The 19,899-nt window shown below is 33.4% G+C and overlaps 2 protein-coding genes across 2 annotated transcripts; both read right to left on the minus strand.

Annotated features, from left to right (window-relative positions):
- Positions 1-11,160: 11,160 nt before the first annotated feature.
- LOC135950775 (uncharacterized) lies at positions 11,161-12,174 on the minus strand. Its single transcript, XM_065500303.1, has one exon. It carries the CDS (start codon positions 12,172-12,174, stop codon positions 11,161-11,163), a length of 1,014 nt encoding a protein of 337 aa, XP_065356375.1.
- An 892-nt stretch (positions 12,175-13,066) lies between these two features.
- LOC135950776 (uncharacterized) lies at positions 13,067-18,412 on the minus strand. Its single transcript, XM_065500304.1, has one exon. It carries the CDS (start codon positions 18,410-18,412, stop codon positions 13,067-13,069), a length of 5,346 nt encoding a protein of 1,781 aa, XP_065356376.1.
- Positions 18,413-19,899: the final 1,487 nt, after the last annotated feature.

Genomic DNA, 19,899 nt, shown 5'->3' on the forward strand with positions numbered 1-19,899 from the left:
TTACATGGATGAGAAAAAAACATCGATTTTAAAAATTGGTTCAGTTGACATGAAATCCCCCATATATAAAACATATCTGTGGACAAATTTGTGTGGCTATCTATATAAATCAAACCTTTACGGAAGATAGAGACCTATTTCGAGAAGATATTTAAATGGGAGCTAGGATAAAATGTTTACCACTTTCAATAGGCTTCATCTTTTTTGCGCACCAACAGCCAGCCAGCAACACGAACAAACGGACGGACATTGGTAAATAAGCTCAAAAAATGATTCAGAGTCGGTCGGTATACTTTAAGGTGGGTGTTAGACTCTTAGCCGTTTTTGAGTTCCAGCTTTTTTGGACAAACTGACTGTTTCTGTCACTATTCATGTAGCAGCAGCATCTTCTGAGAACTTCCAGACTGTTCTATTTGCTTACAGTGCACTGCATACTCTTCTCTAATGTGACTGTCGAATCGCTTTAATTAAATCAAGAAAACTCATTGCATAAAGATAGTAAAACACCTAATTTAAAATTCACAAAAAATATATTGTGGATAATTATTATATAATAATTAGTGAAGCGCTGAATTTTATATACCCTTCACCTTTGAATACTTACAGAAAATTAGAACTTTTATGGAAAAATTTATCTAGGACCAGGTCAAAGACATCGAAAATTCGTTTTCATGAATAGATAAAGGATGAATAGCAATGCTGTAGAAAACTTTGGTTATGATTTAGGATAATTTGTTGGTGGTGAATCAGTTATCAGTATATTTAAATGTTGACAGATTAATTTTGTCGTATGATCTGAGACTGATGTGCTTAATTTTTGGGCGTTAAAAACATCAGCATAAAAGCATATCACCCTCCCCTCTATGGCGGTGTTAGTTATAAAAGCCAAAATTTCAAAGATTAAACTTAAATATCTTTTAAACTATAATAGATAACTTAGTGAAATAAAAATAAATTTCTTTACATTTCCACTAGCTTTAAAATAAAGTTCCAAGTTCCAAAGTTTTCCTAACACCTTGTATTCTAACTGGGTGGTCATCCATTTCATTTTCTTAAAACACATGTCCTCTTATACGAGTTCTTTATACATAATTTTGAAATCGGGACAGTAGTTTAGAAGATTCCGATTTTTTTATTGAACCCACTGTGTGTTGGTAGAAATGATGAGCAGGAAGCCTTATGTATAAACTTTACACAAACTAAAATATAGTGCAAAAACAAAAACTACATACATAATAATAATAAAAACAACAACCTTTTACATTTGTCAGTTGTTTTGCTGTATGGATATGCTGCTTTATGAGATATTGTAGTCTTTTTTTTATTTTATTATTGTTCTTTTTGCCATTAAATTTTCTTCACAAGACCCTATAATGTTTGTATTTGTATGTGTATGTATATCATATAAATATGCTGCTGCAACAACACAGCAGTTGCAGGAGTGCAAAAAAGGATTCATAATTTTATGACTGAATGTATGTGAGAGTGAGTGTGACTGTTTGTGTTGTGTTGCATGTATTGTTCTTGCCGCCCAAGTTTATGCGCGCGCCATGCATCATCATTGTTTAGTAGGTACGTTTACATATCACATCCATCTTGGTTGTTGTTGCTGCTGTTGCTGCTATATGTCTTGCCACTCATTGCACACGTTTTTTGTTTTTTCTTTTTTTTGCCATACCCGCCCACACATGCCTGGAATTCATTTCATGCTTTCTTTCATTTGTTTTTTTTTCATTTCTTTTCAAGGATAACAGCAGCAACATACACCCCTCAAAACCCCCAAACGTAAACATGGCAAAAACTTACACTTTTACACAAGTAGAAGTTGATAATTTCTAAAACTCAAGCAACTGCTTCTTGCACCATAAAGAGACAAGACACAAATAAAGTACAATATGAAGTAGCGTTGTTTGGTGTACGAGTAAGGTTTCCATTTGCTTTCCTTGATACTTGTATTATATATATATGCTCCTAATAATAATGGGTTGCTTAGGGATCTGTTTAGTGTTGTAGCTGTTAAGGAAAAATAGGAAAACTTTTTAGAAAAACATGTCAAGGATGGCACTCAGTATGTGATATGTTTTTCTTTTCTCGCACACTAAGTGTTCGGTTGATTTATACGGGTAAAATTATCTGATTTACTAATGAAAATCTATATATTATGAGTGCAGGAATTGAAGATGCATTGCTCTAATATTTGAGCATAAGAATGAATGTCTTTTAGAAAGTTGTTGTTGATTTTTAATAATGTTGTTTCAGAAAATCAATGTTTCCAGTACAACAACTATTTTTGAAGACCTTTTTTTAATTTCTTGTTTTGAATGACAGCATCTTTCTTTATTTGAATTGTCTCTTTTGCTACATCCACTAGCCTTCTATCAAATTCCTATTTGATTCCCCTTATATATTATTCAGATTAATATTGAAGATTCTTACTGTGAAGGATTCTATAGTACAGTCATAATGAAGAATGCGACATTCTCAATTGCGATTATTATTAGATCAACTTTGTAAAGGATGTAACAAAATTCCCGAAAGATTTACATTTTACACCACTTCTACAGTAAAGTGTTCAGTTTAGGATTAGTAAAAATGGCACATTACACGAAAGAAAATGCGCTAATTTGTTGAACAAAAATAAAGAAAATTTTAAGGCCAAAGATTTGATTTTTCTAACAAGATCATCTTAAGCGATGAAACCCAAATGCATCCACAACGTGTCACTGTTTTGAACTGGATTCACTATTGGATTCATCTTCGAAAATGAGCATAGTCAAGCACTGCTCGAATTGATATGAAGGATATGTGGTTTGATCACGACGTTACCAGATGCCATACAGCCCCTTAAGCAATTTCATCATCAGTTACTATCTCTCTAGATGATTAGATTTCGGCGCCTGGATCGTGCGATCTAAAACCATTAGATTTTGTTTTAGGGATTTGTTTGTATTCAAAAGTCTATGACAAAAAGCCCACAACTATTGAATGAGGAAATGTCATATTAAATTTCAACATTGTGACAGGTAGTTTTGTACTAATGTTTATGATGCTGTTTTTTTAACAGACCCAGCTTGGACAATTTTCAAAAAATGATTCCTGTGGGCGGTGAGCTGTCGAGCATATATCATTAGTATTTAGCATGTACGAACATATATATTTATTCACGTTGCTCCGAACATATATATTTATTCACGTTGCTCCGAGTTGGAGGATAGGGCCACTACAAATGTATTCCATTGTGATCTGTTACAAGCTATTATTTTGATTTCATTCCAGAACTTCTTTGTGATTGCTACCTTACAATCCAACTGACTTCTCCACGTGAGGACAGGTCTTTCTCTTCTTCTGTTACCCTATGGGTTCCACTCAATGGCTGCCGGTGTTAGGTCATCTGCAGGTTTACGTAGTGTGTGACCTATCCAATTAAACTTAAATCTCAATATTTCGGTGCGGAGATGAACGTGCTTTTTATAATGCTCCTTAGGCATCTATTGGCAAATACTTTGAGTGCATTTATGTCACGTGCAGCTGCATTCCAAGTCTCGCATCCACACAATAAAATTGACATCACGTTGGAACTGAATATGCTGATTTTCGTTTTTCTGGAGACATGGGTAGCCTTCCATACATGACTTAGAAGACCAAATAACTATCAGGCACACTTGATGCGGTTTTCTAACATGGTCTGCTTATGATTATATGCGCTACAACTTTATCCTTCATCATACTCAAAAGCGTACTTCCCCTCCAGTTCCCTTTTTTGGTATGTTGACAACCCAAAGTGAAGGCACTCCGTTCTCCAAAATACATTGGGATCAGCTTCTAGCATTTCTGGCGAGATTGTGTCAGTTCCTGGGCCTTTATTGATTTTTAAGGCCTTGATAGCGTTGGTGACTTCAATCACTGAATGACTGCTAATGGATATAATCGGCCTTATCGTATGTGTTTTCAGCTGTTCCTTGTATTGGTTTATCTATATCTCCAGCTTTTGAAGTTATGAGTTCGCCTGCACTCTTCTTGAGTGGCCTCGAGGAAGCGAAAGATTTTGTTGTAAGTTTTTTCGTTAAGGGTTTCCTTTTATGCTGACTGTGTCCTAAATGTTTGTCAGCAGCGTCCAGGAAAGTAAATTTAACGTTATCCCAGTCATTCTTAGTATTTTCGAGGGCATGGCCTGTGCTAGTTTAACCACATCAAACCTACGTGCGCTGGTCTGGATAGATTTGTTGATAGCTTAATGCGCATTGTACCCAAAAGGAGATGATGATCACTGCTAATGTCTGCACGTCCAGAAAGTATCCCCTCCACTTTTTACTGATGGCCATGTGGTCTAATTGATCTCCGGTCACTTGATCTGAGGATACCTACGTGACTTTATGTTTGGTTTTGTGTGGAAACAATGTACCAAAAATGACCAAGTTACATTTAGTGCACATAGTCCTATCTAGTTGTACAAACGAATTTACGAATATTTTTTTTATATGATTTTCTATGACAAGTATTCCGTAATTAATGACATGTTCCTCATGATTCTCACAGATACTTTAACTCTTTATGATATACCATAGACCAACTTGTTTAAATAAATTAATCTATAGAAATTGTCCAAACTATAGTTAAGTACTGCTGAGCGATCAAATGATCAACTAAAAAGTTTAAATTACAGTAAGGTAACATGCAGCCTAGAACTGATTTTCAACGGGGATAATCGTGTGTAAACTAAATTAAAAATTAAAGAAAATTGTTGAGCAGTTTGACAAATAGAGATTCACATTATATTAACTTTCTATTGGATTTGACAAGTAAGAAAAATCATAATGAAACTAACAAGAATACACGGAAAAGTAATTGTGTTAGTTAAGTCTGGATAATTGACTTCAATATATTGATTATACATGTTTGCTTGTTAGATCTTTCATTATCCAGTTTGAGGTGAGAGCAAAAACTTCCACCGGTGCCATTGATGGCCTTCGGACACGATTTGCTCTAGAGGCACAGAATATGTGTTATGGTTATAGTTTTCTCCTTCCCCTCATTATGGCAGCTTTGACATAAATAATTGCAAGGAAGTCCAATGCGCATGGCAAGTGCCCCAAAGCTACAATGTCAAGTTATAATCGACTCCAGATCACAGTTGTATGTGATATAATCGCAAATCGTATGAAGTTCGCACCGAGTCTTATTTATGTATTGTGATAGTGCTTGTTGACACACTTCCTCTCCTGAGCCAAGTTAGCGATTTGCAAGAAGATGTAGCTTGCCACAAAAGTGATGGATATCAGACGCATGTATCATGTTAGTCTAGTATAGTGATTTTCATCTATATCTATCTCAGACTAGCTTTGATGTGGTTTAAATTCCAATTATACACAGAGAAAACGGATTCGTATTTGCAACCGAATTTGTTGTCAATCGAATGATTCGGTTGCACATAGAGAATTTTTCGTTTCTAACAAGAGAAAATCACTTGATAATGAAAAATTCGTTTGAAGGAATAAAACTTTTGTTACCCTTTCTAAAATTTTGTAGTCACAACTGCAAAATTCGTTCATTAAGGCAGAATCATTCGATTGGCAACAAATTCGGTTGCTACTGCGAATCTGTTTTCTCTGTGTAGATTTATTAGCAGCATAACTATCAGGAGAATTGCAATCCTGATAACTGGAGCTCTAAGAAAGACTCCAATAAAGTCGCTCTTTATAATATTAAACTGGATCCCAGTGGATCTAATGACCAGAAAAATTACATTCACTACTCCTTCAGGCTTAATGAAATTGGTGCATGAAAACATGGATCATACAGTCACGTTAGTATAATCGGAAATATACAGAATATTCCAAATAATATTGATTATTGCCTGAGACTCTTCCTATCGAGAAACGTTGATTTCTCAATTCCATACAATATAGAATTAATGAATGGACCGTCACTTGACACAACGAGTCTCTCCGTCTATCCGGACGGCTCTAGAAAGGGAGATTGAGTTGGCGGAGGTGGCTACATTCAGGAATTAGGCTATCTTTTAGAATTCCAAATGAGTGTAGTATTATTCGAGCTGAAACATTGGTTATTAAAAGGACGGATAACTGGCTCAGTTATAACAAGATATTAGGCAGTTATATTCGTATATATACTTATAGTCAAGCCGCAATAAAATCTCGGACTCGAAATTTTACTCTTATATAGATTTTTCTATTGTAAAAGGAAAAATAAAAACAAATTTTGAAATTTGTAATCAGGAATCTCGCAATTCCGAAAATAGTGTTGAAAAATGTGATTTTTTAGTTTTTTGGCTCTAAAATACATACCAGGTGCGGGGCTATCGGAACCCTTTACAAAATAATTAAGAATATATTTGGCCATCTAAAATGGGTTACTATATTTTGATATCGACTAAGCGATTTGAGAATTTTTAACCTAAATTTGAATTTTATATAAAAAATATGAATTTTTTGGATGGATCTGGTCTCCACGGTATCAAAAATTTTAAAATTGGTTTTCCTTTAAAATATTTAATGTGAAGTTAGCTTTCAAAAAGTGTAAATTCATAATACATCTTCATAGAAATTTTTTAGATAACATAAAAAGAAAAAAAGTACTTTTTTGCTAAAATCTAGCGAAAAATCGTTTTTTAAAAATTTTTAAATTCAAATGCATATAACTTTGGTGTCACTCATGATTTTTAAACAATTCTTTTTTTATTTGACACATGCATTTATTTAAATCGAGAGTAGGTTGGGTAAAAATTTTTTAAATTTAATTTTAAAATGCGAATATCGCCTAAGCTATAAGTGATAATTGATAGCTACAACGAGGTTTCTTATAGTCCTCGTCTAAATCGGAACACAAACGAAGAAATCGGATCGTATTAAAAACTTAACATACCCAAGGTGTCATACTTTGGGGACCCTTGGCCGCGCCACTGGTGGGCGCGGCAACACTTCCTATTTGTGCATATGAAATTTCATTCACCGGATTAACCGTTTATTTCCCACTGAGCATCATGGCCTTAGGTGTTCACGACAATACATTGAAGGTCCATGACAATCTCCTATCCATAATGATACCCAGAAATAAGGCACTATCAGATAGTGCAAAGTACTGCCCCAGAAATTTGTTAACCTTATATTTCGTTGAGAACAATACAAGTTTCATATCTTCAGGATTTACACTGAGACCAAAGTCCACGCTCTATTGGATGATTGGCCTTATTGAGGATTTCAGTCGCAGGTACATAGTGTCAAGAAGGACCTGAACACTTTTATATGTTCTCCTAATTTAAATAATTTTTTTTTAAATTTATTTAATATATATTTGTGCTATAGTTAATTTGTTGTAACCATTTTCTTTATATAAACATAAATACATATAATATACAATGTATTATACATATGAATCTTTACATACGTGTTTTGTATATGTTCATATTTCTTTTTTTTATAATTGTAGTCATATGTATTTAAAATTACCCCAACTCTTGCAACATAAAACATTCAATGTCGTTTGTTACCTTATCTGTTTGTCATTTTCTTCTAAGCAAATGAATTACGAGTATTTTTCGGTTTTTGTTTTATATTGTTTTTTTGGTGGTAAAATAAATATTTTGTTGGTAATTTGAAAATGTTTAACCCATTTCATTTAGGTAAATGTGTGTATAAATAGAAAATGGTGGCAAAATTACAGCGGTGGAGAGAATTGTAATGTAAGAATGAAATTTTTAAAAGTACAAGAAAAAACTGGAGCTAGCGATTAATGCTTTCAAAGAGACAATAATGTAGCTTAACTTATTGGCATAATAAATGATTGAATCTGAAGTAAGAATAAAATAAAATTGAACAGACCTTAAGGTTGAAATGCAATAGTAATAAGGAATAAGGCTGATTAAGCAGCAACTTTTAGAATTATATAAATAAAACTTCCAAACTTCTATATATAGTTAATTGTTGAACTAATTTTAATATTCACTGTAATTTTATTGTGACATTTTTGTTAATAAATTTGATTGCGCCGTCATCGCCTTAAGCAAATTTACAACATATACATTTAAACATACGAGTATATCATACACAGATACTCCATACATACATGCTCCATACATTGTTGTTATTTTTTGGTTTTACCAAAAGTTAAAGAAGAGTTCTTTGGCTTATCAAAAAACAGAATAACAACAACAAAAATAAACAAAAAAAAACATAATGTGCGATACATGACACATTTGAGAATTTATGTGTTTTGTATCTCATTAAGAGAAGAAGCTGAAGTAGCAATAACAAGAACATTCACACTTACACTCCTATGTATAAAAGCTAAATGACAACAGGAGTAAAAAGTGGTAAAAAAGTTTGGTTTTTATGTTTCCCCAACAAACTAGTAGAGCTGAATTAACGCACTCACACACTCTACAACTGACACCAACACAAATGTATGTTATTTTCTGGTAAAAATCCTGCCGTTACTAATACTCTCATATGTACTCATATACATATGTACATTTTTATAAACAGTCAAAAATGTCAGAAGAAAGTTTATTTTTGAAATTATCAGCAAAGAAATTTTTTTTTAACACATACTCTACTATATATTGGTTTAAAAGTTTTGAGAAATTTCCAATAAATGACTGAACGTCTGGCTGCACCTTTGCACAGTGGGTTTTTAAAACTGTTATATTTAACATTTTCTAAAAAACAAAATACAGTTTTAGGCAGCATTTTCTATAGAAAAAATATTGCAGTCAAAATTTACTATAGAAAATACTGTTATACACATAATTTTCTATGGAAAATTACACAAATAATTTTAATAAAAATATTGTTATACACAAAATTTCCTATAGAAAATACTGTTATACACAAAATTTTCTGTGAGAAATACTGTTATACACAATATCGTTTTAAAAAAAAATCTTCTATAAAATAAACACTTTTTCACAAAATTTTCTGTGTAATAAACTATGGGAAAACTCTAACAATACAATAAAAACGTATTAAGAACTTTTTAATGTCGTCCATTAATTCGGGTTTTAAATTGAGTAACTAATTCTTTAGCAAATTAATTATTCACTTTATCTAAATTCTTTATAACAAATTGCATTATAAATCAAGCTCTATCAACGTTGCCGAATCTTTGCTTAATAAAGTGGTCTTGGAGAATTACACAATAAAGGGATTCTGTCCAAAGTTTGATATCATTGTCAGTGAACGTGGCTAATTTGAAGTCATCAGTGCATGATTGACGCATTTACAAATACGCAAAAAGTTTATGACCAAGTTAGACAAAGATATTCAACGATGTTCAAAATCATGTATAAGACGAACTCCATGCTGTTCTTGCAACAAAATGTTAGTTTGCAATATTTGTGTTTATCATTCGATTTATTAAATATTTTGCAACACTTACGTACACGGTGATGTTATTAAATCACATATATACATATATTTTAAGATCATGGCCTTCATCTATTTCAATGTAATCATTATTCAATATCACATTCGACGACCGTTCCAAAATCACATTCTCCATCACATTCAACTCCACTTTAATCAAAGTTAAAATTTTGATTATTAATTGCGATTCTTCTAATATTTCGCCAGTTAAATAACAAATATTTTATTCCGTACCTTTTATTTTCATTGGTTCAAGTCCTAAGTTAAAAATTTTGAAAGATTTGTTTTTAGAATTGTAACTTCTTACAGTAATATTTATATATTTATAGAAGGAGCTATCGGAAATCTCATCTACAGTGATCGAAAGTCCCCTTGTCTTTAGTTATTTGTCGAATTTCGGAAACAATACAATTTTTGTGAGTCATTATTATTTATTTAAATTTGAAATTATAAAAAATTTAAAGCAATTTAATACATTTAAATATGTACATTTATTCGTTTTATTCGATTATTCTACATAAAATTGTTCGAATTATTCGTTATTCGAAATTGGCCATTTTTAAATTGTTCGAATAATTATTCGTAAGAAATTATTCGATTAATCGAACGTATATTAGTCGAATGACTACCCTAACAGTTATACACATAATTTTCTATAGAAAATTCTGTTATACAGAAATTATTTTGTAGAAAGTTATTGGATGCATGACTTAAAAATGAGGGCTTTTTTTAAATTTTTATTTTTTGTTTTGAAGCATTTGTACAATATAAATTTATTCAAACTGCTGGCCTTTTTTAGACATGACATTTTCTCTTCTTTCTGACAAAGATATGGATTCCGAGCCAAAACAGCTCATCTTTTGAGGCCAAGAACGAATCAAGCAAATATCGGATACTCTGTTACAAACTGAAGCGTATCCCAGAGAGAGCATTCTGCATCGATCGAATCAAATAGTAGTCGTACAGAGCACTGTCTGAACTATAAAGCGGGTGAGGCAAAACTTCCCAACCACTTCATTTTAAATGCGTTTTAACAGGTATTACAACATGTGGCAGAGCGTTGTCATGATGGAGTATTATGGTTTCATGTTTGGCCGCATATCGTGGCTTCAAACGAATCAGTTGCGTTCGCTACAGGTTCCCTGTTATGGTCTGGACAGGACCCATTTGCTCCCACCAAGTACAGAGAATTAAATTAGAGCCATGGATATTTGGTTTTGGTGTCGATTCGTCTTGTTGGCCGGGCTTCGTTTGAGTTTTTTTATTTATTAAGGTTTTTATTGTTTAAGTTTTTATTTTATAAGTTTAGAAAATAATAAGCTTGTTTCTAGCTGAGCGACAAAAGAACAATAATCATAGTGTTTTATTACAAAAAATGAATTGCCAAAAATTCAACATAAGATTATGCATATACAAGTGCAACAAGATAAAAACAGGTTTTGAGTAAATAACAAATAAATAGAAACATAGCAAATCAACAAAGAAATAACAAATCAATAAGAGATCAATAACAAGTGTAGATTAATAAATAATGATCTTTAAAAGAAAGTAATTTGGGTAGAAACAGGTTTTGAATACATGTAGAACATTAGTAGGTATGTAAAATATTTCATATTCCCTGTTTAACAAAAATATGTATGTGAATATTATACAAATCGTTTACAGTGGCAAAGAATTTAAATGAGTACAATTTATTTAAAAGCTATCTAAGTAAAAATATTAAAATAAAATATATAGTTATAGTTGCACTAACATTCTCCCCCACTAAGGACGACAGTACTTAATCCATGGAAGCTTCTTTTGGTTTTGAAGATAGATCGCTCTCTGTAGACTCAAAACACTCATTTGTTGGCAAAAAGGCAATTTTAGAAATTGGTCGTTTATAAGTTTTGCCATTTGAAAATAGTGTTACCACCCTTACACAACCATCTTTGCCTGGATGTACGTCTTGAACTCGAGCCAGCGGCCATTCACCAGGAGAACATCTTTCATCAAAAACTATCACCAAATCTCCCTTTTCAGCATTTTTGTTGAGCTTTAGCCATTTTGGTCTGGCTTGTAATCGTGATAACCATTCATTAGCCCAACGGCGCCAAAAATGTTGTTTTAAACTTTCAACGACTTTCCATCTGCTGAGGCGATCGATGTTAACATCAAGTAAATCCTCTTCTGGAATGCACAGCGTGGGTTCACTAATTAAAAAATGAGCAGGTGTAAGAGCGTTACAATCTCTGGGCTCACAGCTTAGTGGACAAAGTGGCCTAGAATTTAAACAACATTCGATTTGGGCCAAAAGTGTTGTCAGCTCTTCAAACGTGAGTACTCGATTCATCATAATCCTCTTCAAATGATATTTTGTAGATTTCACTCCAGCCTCCCAGAGGCCACCAAAATTTGGAGATGCTGGTGGTATGAAGTGCCATGTGGTTCCATTCGAAGCGAGGTTCTCAAGCATTTCTTTCGGAATTGAGGATTTGTTTCGGTTGTACAAAATTTGAAGCTCCTTACTTGCGCCAATAAAATTTGTACCGCAGTCAGAATACAGATCAGTACACACACCACGACGAGAAACAAAACGTCGGAACGCAGCCATGAAAGCATCTGTAGAAAGACTTGTAACTGCCTCCAGGTGCAAAGCCTTTGTCACCATACAAACAAATAAGCATATATAACCTTTGGTAGTTACAGTGTTACGAGCAGTAGACTGTTTTATTGTTATGGGACCTGCATAGTCAACCCCACTGTGTTTAAAAGGACGTGAAGGTTTTAAACGTACGCTTGGCAAATTTCCCATCATCTGTTGTGCGGCTTTCGCGTTGTATTTGAAGCAAATTGTACATTTTCGTAATACCAGTTTAGCAATATTTTTCCCATATAGAATCCAATATTCTCGTAAAACGTATGATTGCATTTGATTTAATCCACCATGGAGTGTCTTTATATGTGCGTCTAGAAATATAAGATATGATAATGGATTTTGTTTTTTTAATAAAATGGGGTGTTTAGAGCTAAAGCTTAGTTCGGAGTTTTGTATTCTACCGCCAACTCTTAAAATATGAGAAGAATCTACAAAAGGACACAATCTTGCAACCGAGGTGTTCGATGAAATGTAGCCTTTCTTGTGAAATTCAAGAAGTTCACTAAAGAAATGTTTCGTTTGAGTTTTTTTATTTATTAAGGTTTTTATTGTTTAAGTTTTTATTTTATAAGTTTAGAAAATAATAAGCTTGTTTCTAGCTGAGCGACAAAAGAACAATAATCATAGTGTTTTATTACAAAAAATGAATTGCCAAAAATTCAACATAAGATTATGCATATACAAGTGCAACAAGATAAAAACAGGTTTTGAGTAAATAACAAATAAATAGAAACATAGCAAATCAACAAAGAAATAACAAATCAATAACAGATCAATAACAAGTGTAGATTAATAAATAATGATCTTTAAAAGAAAGTAATTTGGGTAGAAACAGGTTTTGAATACATGTAGAACATTAGTAGGTATGTAAAATATTTCATATTCCCTGTTTAACAAAAATATGTATGTGAATATTATACAAATCGTTTACAGTGGCAAAGAATTTAAATGAGTACAATTTATTTAAAAGCTATCTAAGTAAAAATATTAAAATAAAATATATAGTTATAGTTGCACTAACATTCTCCCCCACTAAGGACGACAGTACTTAATCCATGGAAGCTTCTTTTGGTTTTGAAGATAGATCGCTCTCTGTAGACTCAAAACACTCATTTGTTGGCAAAAAGGCAATTTTAGAAATTGGTCGTTTATAAGTTTTGCCATTTGAAAATAGTGTTACCACCCTTACACAACCATCTTTGCCTGGATGTACGTCTTGAACTCGAGCCAGCGGCCATTCACCAGGAGAACATCTTTCATCAAAAACTATCACCAAATCTCCCTTTTCAGCATTTTTGTTGAGCTTTAGCCATTTTGGTCTGGCTTGTAATCGTGATAACCATTCATTAGCCCAACGGCGCCAAAAATGTTGTTTTAAACTTTCAACGACTTTCCATCTGCTGAGGCGATCGATGTTAACATCAAGTAAATCCTCTTCTGGAATGCACAGCGTGGGTTCACTAATTAAAAAATGAGCAGGTGTAAGAGCGTTACAATCTCTGGGCTCACAGCTTAGTGGACAAAGTGGCCTAGAATTTAAACAACATTCGATTTGGGCCAAAAGTGTTGTCAGCTCTTCAAACGTGAGTACTCGATTCATCATAATCCTCTTCAAATGATATTTTGTAGATTTCACTCCAGCCTCCCAGAGGCCACCAAAATTTGGAGATGCTGGTGGTATGAAGTGCCATGTGGTTCCATTCGAAGCGAGGTTCTCAAGCATTTCTTTCGGAATTGAGGATTTGTTTCGGTTGTACAAAATTTGAAGCTCCTTACTTGCGCCAATAAAATTTGTACCGCAGTCAGAATACAGATCAGTACACACACCACGACGAGAAACAAAACGTCGGAACGCAGCCATGAAAGCATCTGTAGAAAGACTTGTAACTGCCTCCAGGTGCAAAGCCTTTGTCACCATACAAACAAATAAGCATATATAACCTTTGGTAGTTACAGAGTTACGAGCAGTAGACTGTTTTATTGTTATGGGACCTGCATAGTCAACCCCACTGTGTTTAAAAGGACGTGAAGGTTTTAAACGTACGCTTGGCAAATTTCCCATCATCTGTTGTGCGGCTTTCGCGTTGTATTTGAAGCAAATTGTACATTTTCGTAATACCAGTTTAGCAATATTTTTCCCATATAGAATCCAATATTCTCGTAAAACGTATGATTGCATTTGATTTAATCCACCATGGAGTGTCTTTATATGTGCGTCTAGAAATATAAGATATGATAATGGATTTTGTTTTTTTAATAAAATGGGGTGTTTAGAGCTAAAGCTTAGTTCGGAGTTTTGTATTCTACCGCCAACTCTTAAAATATGAGAAGAATCTACAAAAGGACACAATCTTGCAACCGAGGTGTTCGATGAAATGTAGCCTTTCTTGTGAAATTCAAGAAGTTCACTAAAGAAATCAATTTGTTGCGATATTCGTATAAGATCAAAACGAGCGACATTCAGCTCCTTGGTAGTAAGAAATCCCGTCATCTTGCTGTAACCTTTGTCTACTAATTTATTTTGATAATATTTGTAAATGAAATTATTTTTAAAACGAATTCTATAAGCAGTAACACGGATAAGTTTGTTCAGAGTCGAAAACTCGGTTAAAAGCTCAGGATACTCATTGGTTTTTACTTCAGTTATATGTGTATTTACAACAGCAATATTTTCGACATCATCATAACTAAGATTTGGTTGTTTTGGCCAGCATGATGGAATTTCTTTAAGCCATTTTGGGCCACTCCACCACAAATCATGTTCCACTAATTCTTTAGAAGATATTCCCCTTGATGCGCAGTCAGCTGGATTATCACGAGTTGACACATATTTCCATTGAGCAGTTGTAGACATACGTTGAATTTCTGCCACCCTATTTCCCACAAAAACTGGCCATCTAGACGATTGTCCACGAATCCATGAAAGAACCGTTGTACTATCGGTCCAGTAGAAGACCTGAGAGATTTCGGTGTCTATATAAGATGTTATTTTGTTAACCAATTTGACCAGCAGATTAGCGCCGCACAATTCCATTCTGGGTATGGTTATGCGTTTTAGTGGACTAACTTTAGTTTTTGCTTGAATAATATTAATTTGAGTATAGCCATCATCGGAAATAGTCTTTGCGTAAACAACAGCGGCATAAGCAAGTTTAGATGAATCGCAAAATCCATGTATTTCAAGCTTCACATTCTGATTTAAACCAATCCATCTACGAATTTTGATTTTTTCAAGTTCCTTGAGATTATTACGATATTCTAACCACTTCATTTTTAATGTTTCAGGAAGACAATCATTCCAATCGAGGCCCAATAACCATAAGTTTTGAAATTCTATTTTTGCTAATATAGTAGTAGGGGATAACCACCCTAGAGGATCGTAAAGCTTCGCTGCATCCGACAACAAACTTCTTTTAGTAACGTTTGTACCACTATTATCAAAATTAATTTTAAAAGAAAAACAATCATCAACAGTATTCCATTCTAGGCCAAGTGCTTTTACTGTATTTACTGCATTAAGTCGATAAACATTTGAGTTTTCTCTAAATTCCAAGGGTATGTGAGACAATAGTTCTTCCGAATTAGTGGTCCACTTTCTCAAATTAAATTTTCCTTTATATAGGAGTTGACATAACTGCGTATGAAGTTCTAAAGCATCAACCAAATTATCAGCTCCAGAGATAACGTCATCCACATAAGTATCGGTATTTAAAACCTTACAAGCCAACGGATATTTGTCATTTTCGTCGGACGATAACTGTTGTAGAACTCTTATTGAAAGAAAGGGGGCAGGTTTTGTGCCATACGTAACGGTAGATAATTTGTAAATAATTATTTTGTCTGAGCCTGGACTTCTCCATAAAATTTGTTGATATTTCTGTTGTTCATCTACAACTTTTATCTGCCTAAACATTTTCTCTAAATCTGCCCGAAATCCAATTTTATAACGCCTCCACCGAGTAATTATGATCGGAAGATCGTTTTGCAGTGCAGGGCCCGAAGCTAGTTCTTCATTTAATGACGGTTGATTCCCTCGCTTGCAACTTCCATCGAAAACAACTCTCAATTTAGTTGTAGAGCTATTCTCTTTTAAAATGCCATGGTGTGGTAAAAAGAAACCATTTGGTTGTAAGTCACGTGGATAAATACCAACTCTTTTCATATGACCAAGCTTTTCGTAATCTTCCATAAAGTCTTGGTAAAGTTTCCCAAAATCAGGTTTGGAAGAACATTTTGCCTCGACACTTTTTAAACGCGAAAGGGCAGTATAATCAGTGTGGTTAAAATTAGGTAAATGATTTTTTCTAAGCAAAGATTTAAATGGTAGTGAAACTGTGTAACGTCCGCTTGAATCACGAGTTGTGGTATTTCTAAAATGTTGTTCACATAAATTTTCTTCCTCTGTTAAAGACCGTTTTTCCAATAGTTCCTCTTGTTCCCAGAAAGCACGTAGTTGTTGTTCCAGTGAGCATACATTTATAATTACATTGTTCTGATAAGACATAGGTTTTGTTGGACCCGAAACTATCCATCCGAAGTGAGAAGATTGTATAAAAATACTATTTTTGAACTTCTGTTGCTTAGGCAAAATAATGTTACCGTAAACATCGCCGCCAAGTAGAATGTCAATTGAACCAGGTTTAGAGAAATATGGATCAGCAAGCTGATAGTCATTTAAGTTAGGCAATGTACTTTCATCAAGAGACAGTGGTTGATAACTCGTTATTTTTGGCAACACATAAGCTTTACAGTTAATTTTAAAACTAGGTTCTAAATTTGAGAGAAGTGTAAATTCTACATATTTTTTTGATGTATATGGAGTATTATTTCCAAGGCCACTAATTTGTACATATGTTTTATGCATAGGAAGCTTTAAGGCATCCACGGCCTTTCGAGATATCAAAGTCGCTTGAGCACATTGGTCAAGCAGAGCACGAATATTAAAATTACCATCATGTGTTTTCAAAGAAACTTGCACAGTGGCTAATAGTACTTGAGCAATATTTGCAGTTTTTACTGTACCAAAATTGCAAGCAACATTAAAACTATCATCAGTAGTTTGAGCAGATGTGGAAGGGTTTGTATCATTTGGAACTGGGTTTAGTATGTTCGGATTCGAAAGACTGTTATCAGTAGTATCAAATGTCGTTGAAAACACATTATGTAGAATGGTGTGGTGATTTTGTTGACAGGTTTGGCAGCGGGACAATGAGCGACAATGATAACTAAAGTGGCCTGTATTTAAACAGTTACGACAAATTCTCATAGAATTTATGAATTCATTTTTAGCAACGGGTGTCATACCAATAAATTTGAAGCACTTAACCAAAAGGTGTCGTTTGTTGCAACATGGGCAATTAGAATCATTTGAAGTTGTATTAGAAGTTGTCATATGAACATTACGTCGCGGAATATTTCTTGTTCTATTTTGAAAATGTTGCATTCTTGAAGAAGCCATATTATCTATTTGGTCAGATTCATCAATAGATTCCAAGGTTCGAAATGCAGTTTCCAAAAAGGTAAATAAATCTTCAATTGGGGGAATTTCTGTGGAGCCTTTCAACGATTGTTCCCACTCTTTACGACTTTGTCTGTCAAGTTTGTTAACTGTGAGATAAATCAAGATAGAATCCCATTTCTCAGTGGAAATGTCCAAAGCATTAAGTAGCGCAAGACAATTACGAGTCGTGTCCAAAATATTTTGTATACTTTCAGCTGACCCATTTGAATTTGGTATCGTAAAAAGTTTTCCATATATATGATCAACAATTTTACGTTTATTATGATACCGTCTATTGAGGGCGTTCCAAGCCAAATTATAATTTGCGTCTGATGCTGGATATTCATTTACAATACCTAACGGAGTATCCGAACATGAAGATTTTAGAAAATAGAATTTTTGAACGTTAGTTAACGCTTGATTATTATGGACTAGAGAAATAAACATATCTCTGTAAGCAATCCATGAAAGATAATCACCGGCAAATGTAGGAATGTCGATTTTTGGTAAACGAGCCTCTACTGGTATAGTCTCATTTCGAGTATGGGAGGGGGCAGAAAAAGTAGAATGAAAACCTGGTGATTGTGTGTTGGTGGATTCATTAATAAAATCAAACAGTTGACCTCGGAAGGTAAATGATAAATCTTGAAATTGGTAAAATATTTCCTCGCTAAAATATGAAATATCATTAATATTTATTGTGTTATCGCGAACAATTCCTTGCAATATTTCATGAGCATCTTTAAATTTCTCAGTAATGGACTCTATTTCTTTGAAGACCATTTGTGCATAACCGCGCGTTTTTCCTGCTTTTGCCTCATAACTCTGAATAATTCGTTTCACATTTAATAAACTAGCCTTTTGCTCTTCAATAATATTCAAAATTTCAGCCATTTTACCTTATAATTTAATTTCATTCAATACATACAGTTTATTTTAAAATATAAGACTACAGTTACAGCAACGCAAGATTTCATAAAACCACAAAATTTGTTTAATAGGGTTGTATATCACCAAGACAGGTCATAAAAATCCAGGCAAGATACCAATTCCACAACAACACAGGACAACAGCTTCAAAGAAAATAATAGTTCACAAAAAGCCAGACAGAGTTCCAAAGCAAAGCAAATCCAATATCAATTAAAGTGTTCTTCCATATAATTAATCAATTCCCGGGTTTCGGCACCAATGTTTCGTTTGAGTTTTTTTATTTATTAAGGTTTTTATTGTTTAAGTTTTTATTTTATAAGTTTAGAAAATAATAAGCTTGTTTCTAGCTGAGCGACAAAAGAACAATAATCATAGTGTTTTATTACAAAAAATGAATTGCCAAAAATTCAACATAAGATTATGCATATACAAGTGCAACAAGATAAAAACAGGTTTTGAGTAAATAACAAATAAATAGAAACATAGCAAATCAACAAAGAAATAACAAATCAATAACAGATCAATAACAAGTGTAGATTAATAAATAATGATCTTTAAAAGAAAGTAATTTGGGTAGAAACAGGTTTTGAATACATGTAGAACATTAGTAGGTATGTAAAATATTTCATATTCCCTGTTTAACAAAAATATGTATGTGAATATTATACAAATCGTTTACAGTGGCAAAGAATTTAAATGAGTACAATTTATTTAAAAGCTATCTAAGTAAAAATATTAAAATAAAATATATAGTTATAGTTGCACTAACAATATGACCTATTACTTCTCAGGGTATAGTAATGTATCCATTTTTCATCGCAAGTAATGATTTGGTGCAAATGTCATTTAATTTTATAGCGTTCAAGCATCATTTCGGACACGAAAGATCGTCTTTCAAAGTTTCAAACTTTTTGAAATTGCTGCTCGAGTAGTTCACAATGATTTTACAAGCTCTTGTTGCGTTTTACAACTATATTCATTGAGTAATGCCTCCAATTCTTAGTCTTCAAACTTTCTGGCTGGCCTGGACAATATTTGTCTTCCATGTCCAAATCACCAATTCTGAACTGCACAAACCATCTCTTTGGTGAGCAATCGGTGTGTTTCCGCATAAGATATTTTCGAAGCAAAAAAAAAACGTTGTTGTTTACACTATAATGTTCAATAAATAAGTCAAAATAAATTATAGAATCGGGTTCAAATAATACAATTGGTCAATTCACAAGGTCTCTTATCAGTCATAATGTCCTAATATATCACGACTCGGCAGCTCGGCTTAACCGACTCTTAGGCATTCGGCGCAGGTCTCTGCTGGTTGGTTACGATAACACAATAAATATAGCATACAGGGCATTATTATTTTAGGACATTTTTTGATCGAAAAACAATAAAAACCATTGTGAAATATTAGGACATTATGACAATATGACATGATAAAAGACCTTGTGAAT

Source organism: Calliphora vicina, chromosome 2 (genome assembly GCF_958450345.1).
Source record: "Calliphora vicina chromosome 2, idCalVici1.1, whole genome shotgun sequence".
Lineage (NCBI taxonomy): Eukaryota > Metazoa > Arthropoda > Insecta > Diptera > Calliphoridae > Calliphora > Calliphora vicina.